We start from the raw sequence: 18,964 nt of genomic DNA on the forward strand, positions 1-18,964 counted from the left end.
TCTTATTTTTTGGGCTGTCTGTCTGTCTCTGTCTATGTTTCTGTCTCTTTATTTCTGTGTGTGTGAACATGTGGAGATAGAAGATAACTTGGGACAGTTGGTTCTCTCCTTCTACCGTGAATTTTAGGGATTGAATTTAGATCATCAGGCCTTAGGGGTAGGTGTCTTTACCCACGGCCAGTGCTAGTGAGTCCCAAACTTAATTTTTTTCCATAAGTTACTAAAAGGAAAACTTAAGAAAAACCAAACTGGGGCTGGAGAGATGGCTCAGAGCTTAAGAGCACTGACTGCTCTCCCGAAGGTCCTGAGTTCAAATCCCAACAACCACATGGTGACTCACAACCATCCGTAATGAGATCTGACGCCTTCTTCTGGTGTGTCTGAAGACAGCCACAGTGTACTTACATATAATAATAAATAAATCTTTGGGTGGGAGGGAGTGGGGCCACGGCAACCACATGATGGCTCATAACCATCTATATATAGCTGCAGTAAACTCACATACATAAAATAAATAAATAAATCTTTTAAAAAAACCAAACAAAAGCAAACTGTTGAGAGTAAGAGAAAGGATTCCACAGTTAAGAGAAGTTACTGTGTATGCAGAGACCCTGGGTTCTGCTCCCAGCATCCGTGCTGAGTGCCCACCACAGAACTTGGCTCCATCATTTGACCAGAACAGTGTGCTAAGCCCAAACTGTTTTCATTGCATAGAGGGAAAGAAGTTTATAAATGAGATGTGTTTTCCTAAGGGAATGTCCTGCTACTGGCTTGCATCCCTGAGGATCTGGGGAAATAATCAAGGAAAATACCTGTAACCACAGCTCTCGTCTGGCCTCTGCAGACTCTGCACTTATGTATACCTATTCCATATGCATGCACACACACATGATTCAACATTTTTTTTTAAAGAAAATGTTGAAAGTGGTATAGATAAAAACCTCAACCGAGCAACTTAGCATTGAGAGAAGACTTTCATGTTAGACAGCATGGCATTTAACACAGGTCTGAAGGCCATAAAGGTGAGGCATCCTCGCACAGGGTGCTAATTAGATGCCATCATGGGCAAATGGATTTCACAATACAAACCTGAAGTCGAAGTTGGCAGCTGGCATGGGGAAGTGATAGACTTGGGAATCCTAGTCTGTCCCTCTCTGAGAATAGCTGATCAAGCAAAAAATAAACACAAGGCAGAACGTATTAGCAAGACAATTAACAAGTCACCCTTGGAGCACTCGCCCACAGAAGAATTATCGATAGGTTCCATCTTGGTTCACACCATGAAGAAATAATATTGAGGGCTGGAGCGATGGCTCAGTGGCTAAGAGCACTGACTGCTCTTCTGAAGGTCCTGAGTTCAATTCCCAGCAACCACGTGGTAACTCACAACCATCTGTAATAAGATCTGACGCCCTCTTCTGGAATGTCTGAAGACAGCTACAGTGTACTCACATATAATAAATAAATCTTTAAAAAATAATATTAAACAGAGAGCTATAGAAATCTTAAAATCTCTGCATTTATTTCTTATTAGGTTTATTTTATTTTGTGTGTGTTTTGTCAACAAGTATATATATGTACACCATGTATGTGCTTGGTGTCCAGGAAGGTCAGAAGAGGGCATCAGATCCCTGGAACTGGAGTTAGGAATGGTTGTAAGCCACTGTGTGGGTGCTGGGAACAGAACCTGCCATCCAGCTGAACTGGTGACCTTCTGGTTCAATGAGAGACCCCGCCTTGAAATTTAAGATGGAGCATGATTGAAGAAAATGTCATGCATTGACTTCTGGCTTTTATATGCATGTGCACACACACACAGGGGCGGGGTGGGTTCTGATCTGATCCTCTGGCTGTTACTGTCTGTCCCTGCTCCTTCATCTGCTAACGAGCCCTGAGCCCTAGGTGCAGGGTGGTTCTATAGATAAATCTATTGGAACTGGGCTCCATAGCTCTGCAGTTTGATTGCTTGGACTTTCCTGTAATGGTCTCCATCTGTGGTAGAGAGACGTTTCCTTGATGAGGGGTGAGGACTACACTTTCCTGTGGGTATAAGGACAAATATTTAGAATGTAGTTAAGGATTATGCTGGTTTAGTTAAGTCGCAGTTACAGGTTTTCCTCCAAGATCCAGGGCCTCACAGTCTGTGGTAGTTGGCTAGGTTTTCAATATCACACATGGTTCCCTCTTGTTGAGTGAGAGCTGGCTCTGTTTAAAACGCACCATCACTTAAGCTGACAATGATGTTTATGGGATAACTATAAAAGGTCATGATTATCTCAGTAGACAGTAGAAGGTGTTGGGTATCCTAAATGCCTGTGCGTAATGAAGGCACACAGGAGACTGGGAGAGCTTGCCCTACTCTGACATGTGCTGACCCGAGAGCCTTTCCTTGAAGGCCAAAACCCAGGCAGAGACTCTAGTTTTTTTTTTCTCCCACAACTGTTTTTCAAACTCAGGTTTCTGGCTGATAAGGTAAAGTACAGGAAATGTGGAAGGCTAGGGCAGCAAGAAAGGAAGATAAAGATTGTTACTGGGGATGGAAATGTGGGAGAGCTTGTATCTGTATCCCTGCCTGTGAGGGCAATTCCTGAGCCTCCCACTTCTGCCCTCACAGGTCTCCCTTAGCGATGTAGCAGCTTGGAGCTTCGTGAGGTCCTGCCTAAAAGAAAGAAATGCATGACTAAAATTGAGGACAGAAATAACCTAGGAAAACCAAGGAACAATTAGAACTATTTATTTTCAGCAAAGTTTCTCAGACAGTAAAATGCTGATTTTTTAAAATAACTGCAAACCCCCAGTTTTTTGTTTGTTTGTTTGTTTGTTTTGGTTCTGGTTTTTTTAGATTTGTTTTGGTTTTGTTGTTGTTGTTGTTGTTGTTGTTGTTTTTTTTTTGAGACAGGGTTTCTCTGTATAGCCCTGGCTGTCCTGGAACTCACTCTGTAGACCAGGCTGGCCTCGAACTCAGAAATCCGCCTTCCTCTGCCTCCCAGAGTGCTGGAATTACAGGCGTGTACCACCCACTGCTCAGTCAAACCCCAGTTTTAAAAACTGAAAAAAAAAAAAAAAGCTATCTGATCAGTGTTCCTATGGGAGAACAAATACCTTCTGCAGTGGGTTGATCTGGAAGCCCCCCAAAGCCCTGTGGCAAAGGCTTGGTCTTCAGTAGGGTGCAGTTGGAAGGTGACACAGCCCATAAGGGGTAGAGTCTAGTAGAAGGAAGTTAGTACATTATAGGTGTTCTCCCATGGGATTCTGGGACTCCAGACACTAAAGCAAACCTTTCTTTATAATCTGATTGTCTCAGGAGTTTTATCACAGCAGTGCAACACTATTGACTAACACGCTGCCATTATCTTAAATAAGTTTGGCAAACAAAAAGCGAGGATCTCTCTACCCCAGGTCATTTTGAAATGATAGTAACTGAAAGTGTGAAGAGGGGAACAAACCTGAGGGGTTGAAGCTTGACCCACTCCAGGTCACGCGGGAAGGGCATGTGCGCCCAGCTTTGTTGTAGTTGATTAAGACAGCCTTCGGTGAAGTGGGACAGAGAGACATAAAATTATATCCTTATCTTACCCTGTTTAAAAAAAAAATCCAGGGAGAGTAAGCCCTGAATATACAAGCCACAGACAAAAACTTAGGATAGCCTTGAGAATTTGGCATGGGGAGAAGTTTTTGCAGAAAGATGGAAAAAGACCAGTTCTCATGGGAAAGAGGCTGATGGCCTTTGCACATCAGGGCGTGCTAATGTCAGGCTTCTGTCTCCGGCTCACTGGGCGCAGAGCATTGGCTCCTGTCTGCCTGTTCACCAGGGTGACGATAGGTGCTGAGATCCCGGCTGAGGGAGCCCCCAGGAGTATGCGCCTGACTGGATGCCCTAGCAGTCTTGTATTCTTAGAATTGCTGTCCAGGGGTTTCAAACCATCTGTGAGAGGCCTCTTGGTAAAGAGCCCCGAAGGCAGGTTTGGTAAATAGAGAGAGAGACCATGGCAACTTCAGGAATGTGAGTCTGATCATTTTGTTGCTCCCACGCTCTCGGGTGTGGGTCACCATAACACAAAGCGTGGGCTGTTCCTTGATATCTCAGAGCCAGCCCCGAGCGAGCGAGCGAGCTCCAGAATCACTGCAGGAGCTTGTTAAAAATAAGTCAGAGGGCCCCGCCCCAGTGCACTCTGGTTCAGGCGGTGCCGGGCGGCATAGGAATCTACACTTGACCAGCTCCCATGGGTGGCCTTCGTTAGACCTGCCAAGCTGGATCAGCCTCCAGGGTCCAGACGCAGAACAGCTCAGCTCCCAAGGATGTAGCGCTACCCGGGTAGGGAATGTGGAAACGTCCACACCCACTGGGTGCCAGAGCAGGAATCGGGATGGAGAGTGAACAGTCTAGCGACAAAAGCAATCATGTCAGTATGGGTTGGACTGAAGCTGATCCCCCCCTGGCCCCTCCATCCCGTCTCCGTCTTGTGCTCAGGTGCACTGTTCTCTGCATACCGGTTCGGTTCCTTCATGGCCCCCAGTGCTCTTTGAGAGCAAGAGCCTTACCTCCATGCCTGCGTGTATCCAGTCAGCAGGATGGTCCTTCATCCCACAAGTGTTTATTACGACATCCCATGATAGGGGAAGGTTGCGTCAGCTACGCATTTCCAGGCTGGTAGGGAGAGGGCGTGAGATCACTATTCAATAAAGGGTATTGAGTTCTACAGTGGAGAGGGACATCTGTTCTCTGCTTGGGGGACCCGGAAGTGAAGGGCGGGGCAGATAGTGACAAACAGCAATCCCCAAAAACAGGGAGGCCTGAGTGAGGGTGACTGATTGATTGATACCCTCGAAACTGGCCTGTGCAGGACCTTGGTGGGAGGTTGGACTAAGAGGCCCTGAGGATGTCGTAGGGTTGAGGCAAGTCATGTGGAGGTGAACTTGCATCCTGGGACCCCACCAGGAGCAAGATGAGTGGTCAGGAGCTAGAGGAAGCTAGGTGGCTACATGACAAGGCCTGTGGTTCCTCTTTGCTGGAGACAGGGTAGGGGGGTGGGGCTAGGGTGGGCCTCCGAGAGTAAAGAGGATAGTAGGTGCTTTATGACAGCCACACACCACCCCCTAGTGGCTATGGAAAATGGCACCCTGTTGAAGATGGCTGTCAAGGAGTGGTGACGTTTCCTAATAAAATTCTGAATTTCTCTTCTGTTTAGCTAAGTTTTGCATTTGCTGGGGTGCTGTTGTTGTTGACAGAGAATATATCGCTTGCCTCCTTGAAACAAATAAAGAAAATTTGTGAGGCGCAAACTTGCTTATTAACCCAGCGGAGTTGGGGGTGTCCAGTGAATGAGGAAAGGAGCGTCTCCAGCGTGCCTCCACGTAGCTGCACGGGAGACCAAGGGGAGAGAGACTTCCGGAGCCTTCCTCAGGCCTAGAAGGCACTTCTGTGAAATCAAAGCAGAGCTAAGAGCATACTGGCCATGAATGGGCAGGGCCTGGTGTGCGGTGGATGCCGAGGACACCCTTGTGACTTCTGCAGAGGCAGGAAGGAGCCCAGACACGGGCAAGGGGTGGGGACTCACGGAGCCACCTACCTTCCACACCTCAGGCCCCGGCTTACCAGCCCTCTTGGAAGGGCATGTGGCTCTTGCCTAATTCCTCTTGGGGTTTCTCTTTTCTAGATACATTTCCCAGATGTGGAGCGTGTGGAGTGGGCCAATAAGGTAAGGCCATGGCCAGTAGGGGCGTGGGCGGGCAGGGGCGTGGGCGTGGGCGAGCAGGGCAGCTGGATTCATGGCAGGCCTGGGCTCTTCAGTTACTCACCATCTGAGCCCCTGAGCAGCAGTGATGGGATCGCTGTGCAGACAGACCCAAACCTCAGCCAGTACTTCTCCTGTGAGGGATGGACAGAGAGGCCCCTCCACTGCCCAGCTTGAGTGACAGGTGTCCCCCCTTGGTTCATTCACAGAAATGTTTGCCTCCCTTTCCTCCTCCTGCCACCCCTTTAAACCGGTTTTTAATTACTATCTGGACCGTGGGAGAAAGCCCCCCTCTAAAAATAGGGAAAATTTATAGAGGAAAGTACAACCTTTATTCCCCCCTCCCCTCGAGATCATTGAGTAAAAGGGCCATGCTAATTAGACACAGCATCTGGATTCCATTATGGCTCCTACCCAGCTATAGAACTAGTGCTGTGCAGGCTTGGACAATTTGCCCAACATCTCTGAGCCAGTTTCCTTATCTGTGAAATTGAGTGACTACGATCCCTGCCCAGGCCCAGGATGAGTATGGGTCACTGGAGGAAGGCCACCTAAGGGGACTCCCCTTGTGCTGGCTAACTGCTCCGTGTCCTGCCTTCTGGCCCATGTGCATCAGGAACCCTGACTTTCCGGATGAGAAGCCTGAGTCCCATGTCCCTGGTGTGATCCGTGAGGGCTTCCTTGCAGCCTGTCCCTGTAGGCTCCTGACTCTCAGACTCTCCTTAACTCTGGAAGGAGACTTGGTCCACGGCAGCACTCACTTAGGTCAGGTACTAGCTAGCAACATCCTTATGGTTTAAGGTTGATATCCTCGCATTCCTGGAAATGTCCTTTGCCAAGTGCATCAGAAACTGCCCCCAGCCTCCAGGAAGAGTTTGGAGGAAACGGCTCGCTGCTTTAGAGTGACCTGGGTTCTGTGGTGAATAGCTGGGTATCAGGCTCCTAGGATACCCTCTGCAGAGCCCTTCCTGTGCATGCCAGCCAGGTCCTGGTCACTGGAGAGCCCACATTGACATGGAGTGCTATGCGACCCTGGAGGCAGCTGTGGATGTGTGGTGTGTGCCAGAAACGCTGGAGAACACAGGAAGACGGCATGGGAGAGGCCTCTGAGAAAGTGGGCGGACAAGCTCCTGGGTCCCGTAACTTCAGGCTCTGCTGTGATCATGGGAAGGAGCACAGTGGGGGAGGGGTACCTTTATATTGAAGCCCAAAGTCCTCACTCCTGGCGTCACTTGCCCTGAGACCCAAGGTCTTCACTTCACAACTCCTACATAGAAAATAGAAATAGCCATGACTGCTAGAAATAGTCTGTGGGTCAGTTAAAAACATGATGCCTTGCCAGCGCAATAGCCCAGCGGGTAAGGATGCTTGGCCACCCCCATAATGCACATGGTAGGGGAGAACAGACTCCTGTGTGTTGCCTGAACTCCACATGAGTGCTAAGATGTAAGCACGCGTATGCACACACACACACACACACACACGTACACGTACACACACATGATGTAAAAGAAACAAAAACATTGTGGCAATGTCATTTTGGGAAACTATGATCATTGTATAGCCATGTCTGCACAACATCATTTTTTGTCAACAATAAACCAAAATACCACAGTGGTCCCATTGATTATAATGGAGCTGAGCATTTTCTGCCTGGGGTTTCAGCCATGTCTTTCTGTTTACAAACACTTCCTGCTGTGTCATAGTTGACCTGTAGTATTCATTCACCTCAGTAACTTGACTGGCAGGTTCATAGTCTAGGAGTCATAGGCTGTACCAACCAGCTGGGTATGTAGTAGGCTAGACCATCTACTAGTTTATATAAGAACACTTGATATTTCGTGTAGGGGATATGAGGCCCTGGTATCAGGAGGAACGTGGTCCCAACATGGCTCTCAGATGAGCCCTGTGACTCATCCTGGTGTAGCAATGGACCAAAGGCTGCCTTTGCTGGCTTCTGAAAAATTATGCCTACAGGAAAGAGTCTCTTCTGTCACTGTTTTTCTCAAACCCTTCACATCTGTTACTCTGTACAGCAGCCGCAGTGCGGAGTGATGCTGCGGTTTAGCTCAACTCTAATGTAATGGCTTTGTATTACTGAATTAAATGGAAGTGTGTTTCCATGGCACCCTGCAAAATGCACCTCAGCCTCCGCACGGCAGTGGGACCTGCTGCTGACCCTGGGTATTTGCAGAATGGATTGATGACTAGGTGGGAGGCTAGTGGGCAGGCAGCACAGGGGCTGTGGACTCCGCCCGTGGAGTCAGGCTACAGAGGTCTGTCATCTACAGCACGGGTCTGACCTCCAAGGGCTTCTGTCCCTCTCTGCAGATCATCACACAGATCTGGCCCTACCTAAGCATGATCATGGAGAACAAGGTCAGGGAGAAACTGGAGCCCAAGATCCGGGAGAAGAGCATCCACCTCAGGACCTTCACTTTCACCAAGCTCTACTTTGGGCAGAAGGTCGGTACTGCCTCAGTGAACTCTGCCTGGACTTGCAGGGCAGACTTTTCTCAGACTTTGCTCTCTTCCTAGTTCTCCCAAACCTAGGTCAGTCAGATTATGAGAATATCCCTCTGGGCCCCAGAGAGCCAGAGGCCCCTGCCTGTGTTTCCCTGCCTGTCAGCTTTAGTGCACAGTCCTCCCCTCCTGTCCTCCTACCCAACTTCCTACGCTCCATGGAAACCAGGGCCCGAGAGCAGAAGGAAGCGGAGGGAAATAGCTCCTCTCTTTCTAGAAATTGTGGAAGCGTGCGTGAAGGGAGCCAGCTGGATCCAAAGATGGACAGGCTGTAACTGCTAACCGCAGTGCCCGCTATGATCACCTCTGTCTAGTGCTTTGTGACAGGCCCACAAAGGTCAGAGTTGTAGGAGATCATGCCTATCTACTCTCTGTTCCTCATCCTCCCATCCTCCCCCGCCCTTCCACCGACTGCAGTGTTATCCCAGGATGCCCCTGAGCATTTGTCCTCCCATGTCTTCCAGATCTGCCAGGATCTCTAGCATTTCCCGTGCTTGAGTTAGCTTGGGTCAATGACCTACCTTCTCTCAGTTCCAGTTGCTTGTCCTAGAAAAGGAGAGGACCGGAGTTTCTAAGGGCTGCTGTGGGGCATGAACTGGCCTCCAGTGGCCTCTGAAGTAGGTGTGAGCAGCGCCCCACATGCAGAAGCCACGATCTAGCCTGGCGCCCTTGTCCAACTGTGAGCCTGGACCAGGACTTATCCTGCCTGGCATAGAGTGTGTGCCCCAAGTGTGTCCCTGAAGGCGAGGTATTGGGATAGCTGAACATCATAGGTGCCCACTATCCTCTGCTCCCAGCAGGCCCCGAGAAGTGGTAACTGAGCATGGCACCCCTCCCCCAGCCCACACGTCCAGTGAGGCCCCGGCAGAGCCAGGCTGTGCATGTCCTTTGCAGCTTTTACCATTCTGGGGAGTTCAAAAGAATAATAATATAAAATTAAAATTGTTTAGTGTGTGGAAGGTCTTGGGTTCAATTTCAGGTACCACAAAGAGTCTAAACTGAAAATATCAAATGAATATTAAATAAATGTGAGAAAACTAATCACAGATGTAAAGTAAACATTTTGTTCATAATGAATTCCTGGACAGACATTCCCTCTAATACATTTTTCTATATTTATGCACCATGCTCTGAGAACCTATTCAGAGGTGAATACATTTTTAGATTTTATATATGTGTATGTGCCTAAGTAAATTTATGGATACCATATGTGTACCAGAGGCTCCCAGAAAAGGGGTTGGGGAGAAAGAAAGGGCGGCCTCTCTGTAAAGTTCTAGGGATCAAACCGTGGTCTTCTAGAGCAGCACTCTTAACCACGGAGCCATCTCTCCAGCACCAATAATATATTTTAAAAGGACACTTTCTGTGGAGTGAATAGAAATGTAATGGATTCCTTCCTCGTGTGACTGATTGGATTTTCCCCCCAATTATTTATTATCATTTTTTCCAAACATTTAAAATTGTAATGGCTTGTTCAACGAGTATCACAAACTTGACATCGGAACTGTGCAGATGTTACTCTCTTGCTGTGTTTGATTTAAATATATCCCTGTATCTGTCTTTATGTTCATCTTTCTCTGAAAAGCTACATAGGTCAGTGAACGTTCCCCCCTCAGCACTTTGCCATGCACATTACTAGTTCGGGTACAGAGGAAATTTAGTTTTTACTGATTAGTCTTACCCAGAGTCCCTGAGAGAACAAACAGTGAGCAGGGGGGTGGGGGATGGAACGGAAAGGATTGGGTCCCCCAGGCAGTGACCCTGCCCTCTCATGCCCATGTGGAGCCAGCTCCTGCCTACCTGCCACACTCAGGTTAAACTCTCTTCAGGAGACCTTCTACCCTCCCCTGAAGTCCCACCCTGGGGGCGAGGGCGCTCCCACCCCCTCTTCCTCTCTCTCTCCAGTTAATTAATTTAGATCCTAAGCGCTGCCCCTCTCCAAGTTCCCCTCATATAGCCCCTCCCCTTTGCCTGGGTATCCTCCAACCTGTGCATCGAGTTTCTGTAGGATTAGGCACACCCTCTCCCACAGAAGGAGAGGCAGGACAAGGCAGCTTTCTGCTACTTATGTGCCAGGGGTCCAGGTTAGAAGACACTGTTGGTCTTGCTGTGGGGTCCCCATACCCTTCAATGGCCTTCAATCCTTCCTCCAACTCTTCCATAAGGGTCCCCAACCTCCATTCAATGTTTGGCTGTGAGTGTCTGAATTTGTTTCAGTCATCTACTGGGTAGAGCCTCTCAGAGGACAGTTATGCTGTCTGTAAGCTCAATGGAGTATCATTAATAGTGTCAGGGATTGGTGCTTGCCCCTGGGGTGGGTCTCAAGTTGAGAAGGTTACTGGTTGGCCATTCCCTCAGTCTCTGCTCCATCTTTGTCCCTGCATTTCTATTTTGACAGGACAAATTTGGCATCCAAAGTTTTGTGGGTAGGTTTGAGTCCTTATGCCTCCACTGAGGGTCCCGCCTGGCTACGAGGAGGTGGCTTCTTCAGGCTCCATGTCCCCTCTGTTAGGCATCTTGGCTAAGGTCACCCGTGTTGACTCCTGGTAGGCTCCCAAGCCCAGGCCTCAGGGACTGCCTTGAGATTCTGCCCACCATTCTACCCCTAGCAATTGCAGATTTCCATTCATTCTCCTGGCCTTCTGGGTCTCTCTCCTGTCTCTCCTGTATTTTCCCACACCTGATTCTGCCACCCTATTCCCCTCTCCCCAAAGCCCTCCCTCTCTCTTCCTCCCGTGACTATTTTGTTTCCCAATCTAAGTAGAATTCAAGCATATTTATCTGGGTCTTCCTTCTTGTTTAACTGCTTTGGGTCTGTGGGGTGTATGGTGAGTATTCTGTACTTTATGGCTAATATCCAGAACACATTTCTTTGACTCCTCCCATTTCACTCTTGTCTGGGGCTGGGCTGTGAGCATCTGAGGCCAACCTAGGACCCTTCTGTCCCCTGGCTTCTTGTCCAGGCCAAGGCCTCATAGAGTAGATACTGGTAAGTAGCTATGGTAGGAAGGGAAAGCAGGAAGGGCACCCACAGCCCTTCTGTCATCTTCTCCAGTGTCCCAAGGTGAACGGCGTCAAGGCACACACAGACAAATGCAACCGGAGGAAAGTGACCCTGGACCTGCAGATCTGGTGAGTCCTGGTGTCAGGGGCAGGCAGGGTAGCTCTGGACAGCAGCTTGGATGGAGATAGAGTGGATTGTGTGCACACAGATGTGCAGGGTATGAAAAAGCCTTCCTAGGGTCACAGCTACCTCCAGGTTGGTACCCAAGTCTTTGTAAAAGGTTAGGTATAGAAAAAAGGATGGACGGATGACTGTCCCCAAATAGACAACCCTGGCTCACTCTTTAGCCTTAGCCTGGCTTCCCGCACTCCTAGTAGCTCTGTGTCACACAGTCGGGTAGCAGAGCTTTCTTGTGGGCTACCTGGAGGGTCAGAGCAGCCTCTGCCGAGGAGGGGGCCAAAGGGAACAGGTGTGGCAAGAGAAGAAGAGACGTGTGCTGAGGCCAGGGAACTTTAAGCACAGAGATGAGAGGCTGGCCTCTGACCTGTCAGGGAAACTAGAGAGTCTACTATGAGCAGTGGCTGTGTACAGCGCTGGGCATGGACATCTTTCCAGTGAGGCTCAGGATGGGCTTGGGTCAGGAAGGGAGATTCAAGCAGTAAGTCTCTCTGGAGGTGTGCTAAGAGGACAGAACTAGCCCCTGTGGTTGTCATTCCCTCCCAGAGTTTCACATTCCTTGGCCTTGGCCATACATAGATGTCTAATGGGGCCACCCTCTTAGGAGCTGGTCTCCATTGTGCTGGGGTAGTGGCAGGTCATAAGTGCCCCTGGCTCTGCCCTGAGATCTTCATATGAATATTTCAACCTCCCAGTAAGTGCTTGGCACCCCTGCACCCCTCTGCCCGTCCCTTCTCACTAAGCACCTATGTTCACATACCCCAACCCCCAGCCTCCTTCAGACCTTAGGCGGTCTCTTGACCTTTACCCTCAAAGGCACCCATCTTGGGATCCTCAGGGTCTATCACCAACAGGGATCATGAGTTGGCCAAAACTTTATCACCAACCTCTACCTCCAGCAACAATGAGGTGTGATGGCAGGGTGAACCCAGAAGCACTACCTATGTCCTCCTGGTCAGGGACCCAGAAGTAGTAGATGGACAGTGTGTTTACCAGAAGTCCCTCCTTTTCATCCGTGGGTGCCCTGGGGCCGTTGGCACCACAGGACACTGCTGTCACTGACAGAGGTGGCGGTATGCCCAAGCCGTCAGGTGTAGGAGTCTGGGAGGGGCCAAGAAAGGCCGAGGCTATGGTATACGCGACATGCTGAGGGACAGCTGGGACTTGATGGCCAGCAATGAGGACTGAGGCCGTGGCGCACTGGGCGTGTTCCCCGCCTGCTCTTTCCTCTCCTTCCTTTACTCTTCCCGTTTCCAGCTACATCGGGGACTGTGAGATCTGCGTGGAGCTTCAGAAGATCCGCGCTGGCGTGAACGGCGTCCAGGTGAGCGGGGATGCTTGACGGCTCCAGCCCCCACGGTAGGCTCGGGGAAGAGGAAGCGGCTCACCCTGGAACGGGGCTGGGAAGGACACGATGGTACCAGACACGGGTTGGTGACATCGTGGGAGCAGCTATGAGGTCATACAGTCAGCAAAGTGGTCCTCGGCTTCACTTACTGGTCCTTGGCTCTGGAATTGCCTGTGTGTGGAGTCCCCAAAGGCTTTGGATGCCTAGGGCATGAAGGAGAGCCAGCCATAGCTGAGAGCCAGGTAGTCTGGGAGGTGGAAATGTCCCTCAGCAGAATCTGTGACAAGATTTGGGAGTCACTTCGGTGTCTCAGCCACCCCAGCTGCCTGCACAGTGTACTTAGTTCATAGCCCTTGGTGGCCAGCAGCAGGGTCATAGCTATGCACTGGCCCCTGAGCATAAAGTATGGGCCCTTCGGTGACAGCATGTGGTCCAGGCAGGTGGCCTTGACAGTGTCATTAGCATGAGTGATAACCAGGCCACAGACGGGCTAAGCTGAGCGGCAGGTATGAGAAGAGAAGTTTGGTTCCTCACAGCTCTCTGTGCCTACCAGTTGCAGGGGACCCTGCGCGTCATCCTGGAGCCCCTGCTGGTAGACAAGCCCTTCATAGGAGCTGTGACCGTGTTCTTCCTTCAAAAGCCGGTGAGCTCAAAGCCTAGGAAAAGGCCTGATACTCGGCATGAGGAGGCGCTGGACCTCATATGTTGACATTTAGCTTGAGAATGGATGTTACCATAACCCACCACCGCTGGACACCTATGCCACAAACCTATTTGAACCCACCACCACTGGACACCTATGCCACAAACCTATTTGGTTTTTAAGGGAACCTCAAGGAGTTTGGTTCAGCTCTGCCCGTGCTGAGGAGACTGAGCTGAAAGACGGTCCCAGGGTCCCAGAAGGTGGAATTGAGACAAACCTGGTCTCTGGAGTCCACCAACCTGGCTGTGTGGCACAGCCCCCTTCTGTGGTGGTCCTGGCATGAAGCAGCAGCCTAAACTAAGGCCTCGCTCTAGTCTCTTTCTGCTGTTGTGTTTGAACACTGATCAGAGGCAGTTAAGGGGAGGAATGGGGTTATTTTGCCTACAGTCCCTCACTGAGGGAAGCAGGAATTCAAGCAGATATGTAAAGCAGAAACCACGGAGGAAACCTGCTTGCAAGCCCACTTAGTCTCCTGCTTTCCTGGGTTCTTAGACAGTCCGAGACCGCCTCCTGCCCACAGTGGGCGGGCCCTTCAATTAACAATCAAGACACACCCCTACAGATGTACCCGTAGGCCAGTGTGAGCTGTGCAATCCCTCAGTTGAGGCTTCTCAGGTGTCCCTGAATTGTGTCAAGTTGACCATTATAGCCAGCTAGGAAACTCCTCCATATCCCAGGCCAAGTTTGGCAGGCTGAGAGACATCCTTTCTACCTCACTCCTGCTGAGGGTGGACCCCAGCAGGTAGGGTTCTCCCTTCTAGGGGTGTGAAGAGTTTGGGAGAAGGTATGAGCCCTGGGCTCCCAGCTCCTTGGGCCTAATAGCTTCCCTCTGCCCTGCAGCACCTGCAGATTAACTGGACAGGCTTGACCAACCTGCTGGACATGCCGGGTATCAAGTAAGTGCCTGGGGTGTGAGGGGCTCTCCTAACAGTGCTGGGAGCTGAAGAGGCTGTGCCCCACATACACACACTCTGCATAAGGGGTGGGCAAAAGGGACAAGCACCAGGGGACATGTGTGAGTGTGCTTGTGTGTGTGAGTGTGGTTGGGGGAGGGCTAACGTGTGGACAGGTGCAAACAATCCTGCTGAGAACTGTGCTCAGGTCTCGGCTGAGGGGCCAGGCTTTTCTGTCCTGAGGTTCCCAGAGGGCATGCACATATGCCTGGTAGAATCACACTGTGATTGTATATGTCCTCACTCTCCACCCTTCCCTACCCCCAGTGTACTAAGAGGCCCAGGTGGCTTCCATGACCACGGTTGATGGGGAAGCGCACTTCCCAGCAGAGGCCTGAGAGAAGGGACCGGACCGGGGGCTCTCTTTCCTCCTCAGGCCAGGGGCAGGCGCCCTTCTGAAACCAGGCATCTTTCAAGGACAGAGGAGGGGACCAGCATCATTGGGTTTGGCTCCCCAGCAAGCAGGGTCAGCTGGACTGGCCAAGAAGGCTATGAGCTCTCTGTCTAGGGGATGCTCCCTGGGCGTGTCTCTTCTGTTCTAAATGGAGAGAATCCAGCCATGCAGCTTTTCTCCCAGTCTTTGAAGATTTCATAGATGCGTGCGATGAAATCTATCATCCACTTCCCCTCTAAGGTTCCCCATTTCCGCCCCCCCCCACATCTTCCTGCTGACTTCATGTATTTTCATTTTAAATAACCTGATGTCCATTAATACTGACTGTATGTGCGTGAGTGTGGGACCCTCCATGGAAGCATGAGAAATCTCCCAGTGCCCACACCCTCGTAAACTGTTCTCCCTCTAGCAGCAGCTGTCCGCTGCCAGTAGATTCTCAGTTATCAGGGAGGCCTCGAGAGTTCCTTCCCCACTGATGCTGGAGTTGTGAGTGGTTTGATCTTATGTGTGTCCTGTGCGGGTACCCATAGCTGCGCTGAGTTCACGAGCGTGATGGCCATGGCGTGTGCTGAAGCTGGCGTTTAACTCCCCCCTCCTCCTCTGGCACCTACAATTCTTCCCACCGCCTCCTTCACCGTCCTTGAATTTTGGCACAGGGGCTTGATAAAGAGGTCACATTTAGGGCTGGAGAGATGGATCAGCAGTTAAGAGCACTGACTGCTCTTCCAGAGATCCTGAGTTCAATTCCCAGCAACCACATGGTGGCTCACGACCATCTGTAATGGGATCTGATGCCCTCTTCTGGTGTGTCTGAAGACAGCTACAGTGTACACATATACATAAAAGCACTTAGGTCATGGTTCCTGTGGCCCTAGAGCTGTTCTCAGTGCTGCACCCACCGCTCTATTCCAGGGCCACTGTTACCAGCCCTGTGTGCCAGGTCACTGAGGTGTGTGTGTTGGGGGGGCATCCATCTGAGGCAAGGCAGCTAGGGGTGTGAATGGGAATCTTGACCCAGGTCCAGGGACCTATTCTAAAGGTGCTCTGTGTTGCCTGTGGGTGAAGCAAGGCCTTTGAGGGTGGGGTGCAAGCAGGATGCTGTTCTTTGGGTCACCATGTCTAGGTGTCAGGATGTCTGTCCACTTCACACCCAGCATCCAGGCATGAAGGGGGTCAGGGATGCCTGGGGAGGGGGGAGCCTTCTGCCAAGCTAGACTCTCAGTGTCAGCACTGAGGATGGGTTACAGGGGCAGGTGGCACAGAGGAGGCAATGTCCCCCCACACACACCTGGTCAATGTCCCTTTCAGTGAGTTATCAGACAGCCTGCTGGAGGACCTCATTGCTGCCCACCTGGTGCTGCCCAACCGAGTCACTGTGCCTGTGAAGAAGGGACTGGATATAAGCAACCTGCGAGTTCCTCTCCCCTGCGTGAGTACTGGGAGCCAGCCAGCCCCAGAGCCCGGGCCAGTGGGGAGGGACGCTGGCCAGGGCTGGGATCTGAACAGAGCTCATTCATGGGAATTGTCATGCTCTCTTCGAGAACATGGCAACCACTTCACAGGGTGCCACTGAGTCTGAGAGGGCATGTGACTTGCCCAAAGTCACTGCCTGGGAAGGGTCAGAACCTTACTGTGCTCCTGTCCCCAGTGTAGCTTGCAGATGGAACTACAGTAGACACTGTGACATCGGAGGTCCTCCTTCCCCCCTAGGAAAGCTTCCTTGACTCTCCTCGGTGGTAGAAAGGACCTTCAGACCTACAGAATAGGAGGGTTCTTGTTTAAAGTAGGACTGGGAGTTCTTTGGGTTCTGAGTCCATTTTTCCCCAACTTCCTGGGGCCCACTCACGAGGCCCTGATTAGCCTGTGACTGCCCTACAAAAAGAAGTGCTAGCTAAGGACCTGCAGTTGGGACCATTGAAGAGGAAAACATATCCGTTTCACTGTCCGCCAGGTGAAAAGTCTTAGGCCTTCTGCTCATGCTCACCCTAACCCAGACTGGTGCACACACTAAGGTCAGCTGGCTCGGGAGGCAGCATGGATGTCCCAGGCTTCCCATAGTAGCTCATTGGCTTTCATGCACATGACACGCAGCAGTCCTAGAACATTGTAAGCATTGTCTCACCCGCGTAAGGATCCCTAAAGACATTTTATTCTCCAAGTGTATCCCATTGGCAATGTACTGACAATTTGCCACATTTAAGACTCCTTGGTGCTAGCTTCTGTGATTCTGGTAATTGGTCATGAATATTTACATGGATTTCATTCTGTTCTCTATATTCGTTTTACTTTTTAATTTTCTTTACAGTTACACAAAGTAGCTGTGTGTTTCTAAAGATCAATATCCCATCCCTGCTCCGATCCCACCCCACCCCCACCTAAGTCATGTTTTCTTTCTATTGTATTTCAGCATCAGTAAATGTGGACAGATCCACATGTTCATATGTGTACATCTGTGTTTATATTTATAGTCCTCATTTCTTTTGATTAGTTTGTTGAGAATTTCATAAAGTGGGTTTTGGAGAAGGGAGACAGACTCAAAAGCCATGAGGTCCCACTCCTAGCTGGCCATTGATCCTGCTAGGAGAGCATTTAAAAAGGAAGATTTATATATATATATGAGTACATTATCACTGTCTTCAGAAACACCAGAAGAGGGCATTGGATCCTATTACAGATGGTTCTGAGCTACCATGTGGTTTCTGGGAATTGAACTCAGTACCTCTGGAAGAGCAGTCAGTGCTCTTAACTGCTGAGCCATCTCTCCAGCCTGGAGAAGGATATTTAAGTTATCAGGGGCTATAGCCTTAAAGAGAACTGTCTTTCCCTCTCTGGAATTGTCTGGCCTGAGCTTGCCTTGGTCTTGTGAATGTTGTCACACTACTGTGAGTTCATCTATTCATTTCCACTGCAGTGTCTGGAAAACACCGTTTCCTTGTAGTGACACACCACCTCTGACTCTTAGCATCTTTCCACTTCCTCTTCTACACTGATCCCGAGCTTTGGGAGGAGGGGCTGGGATACAGATGTCCCATTTAGAGCTGAGTATTCTTGTCTCATTTTCTGTGTTAATCACCATCTGCTGCAAAGCAAATCTTCTCTGCTGAGGGCTGAGAGACGTACTAATATATGCATCTAAGAAGTCACTGGGAGTCCGTTTAACTCTATATTAGCAGAATGGTGGAGTCTAGCTATAGACTCTTGAAAACAACAGCAGAAAGAAGGTATTTCCATCTTGAGGAGAGGACTGTTAGTCCAGGTGGTTGTGTACCACCGATATGTCCGCCATTGCACCAGTGGATATGTGTTACCAGCCTAGTCATTATTGGAGCCTTTAGGGTTCACAGCTGGGTACAGTTGATTACTCTCCCCCGTCCCAATAACACGCTTTGAAAGTTAGCCAGTCGGTTCTATGACTCAAGTATATGGAATAGTCAGCAACAGACTCTTCTCGTCAAGTTCCGGAGGGTAACCAAGAGCACTGACAGTGGCCTATAATGTTTGGGGGTCTGTGGGGCCAACCGTTCCAACAGAGGTAACCCACCCCTGGCGCTTGGATTTTTGTTAGCCTATGAAGTGTAGCAAGGCACATTCACCCTTCTGTTACAGGGTGACAGTATTTGTGACAGAAGATTCTACAGTAGAAAAGGGCTTAAGTGGTATTTATCACGGTCTCCATCTTTAATAGATGCGAGTGTATTATTTCCCTTCAATTTTATTACTGCACTTGTCACAGAGCCCCGCTGTCACAGTACAGATAGACCTTCCTCGGTTCCGCTGATGGCGCAGACTGTTTTACTGTCGGAATTACTGTCCCCACACAACAGCCCTATTGACGGATAGTCAGGTTGTGTCTGGACTTTGGCTGCTACAAACACTGGTGCAGTGCGCAGGCCTGAGTTATCAGTCCTGCTAATGACACTGTCAAGGCCACCTGCCTGGACCACATGCTGTCACTGAAGGTGACAGATTCCTCAAAGCAGCTTTGTAGATCAACAAAACCGTGTATGCATTTACTGGTTATCTTAAAAAAGTATTGTTCCAAGAAAGAGTTGTTGCTGAAGACCAATGAACTGCGACTTTCCAAGTTCAGTTTTGCATTTCTTTTAAACAGTGGGAGTGTGGGGAAA

At 50.0% G+C, this 18,964-nt stretch overlaps 1 protein-coding gene across 1 annotated transcript in view; it reads left to right on the forward strand.

The window, feature by feature from the left end:
- Positions 1 to 18,964, forward strand: part of Esyt3 (extended synaptotagmin 3) — a 44,846-nt gene that overhangs the window by 12,970 nt on the left and 12,912 nt on the right. The window contains exons 2-8 of the mRNA XM_052187559.1: positions 5,658 to 5,699; positions 8,067 to 8,201; positions 11,314 to 11,390; positions 12,697 to 12,763; positions 13,341 to 13,430; positions 14,331 to 14,386; positions 16,146 to 16,266. Coding sequence (XP_052043519.1) covers positions 5,658 to 5,699; positions 8,067 to 8,201; positions 11,314 to 11,390; positions 12,697 to 12,763; positions 13,341 to 13,430; positions 14,331 to 14,386; positions 16,146 to 16,266 — 588 coding nt within the window. The remainder of the gene's footprint in view (positions 1 to 5,657; positions 5,700 to 8,066; positions 8,202 to 11,313; positions 11,391 to 12,696; positions 12,764 to 13,340; positions 13,431 to 14,330; positions 14,387 to 16,145; positions 16,267 to 18,964) is intronic.

This window comes from Apodemus sylvaticus, chromosome 7, assembly GCF_947179515.1.
Source record: "Apodemus sylvaticus chromosome 7, mApoSyl1.1, whole genome shotgun sequence".
Classification (NCBI taxonomy): domain Eukaryota; kingdom Metazoa; phylum Chordata; class Mammalia; order Rodentia; family Muridae; genus Apodemus; species Apodemus sylvaticus.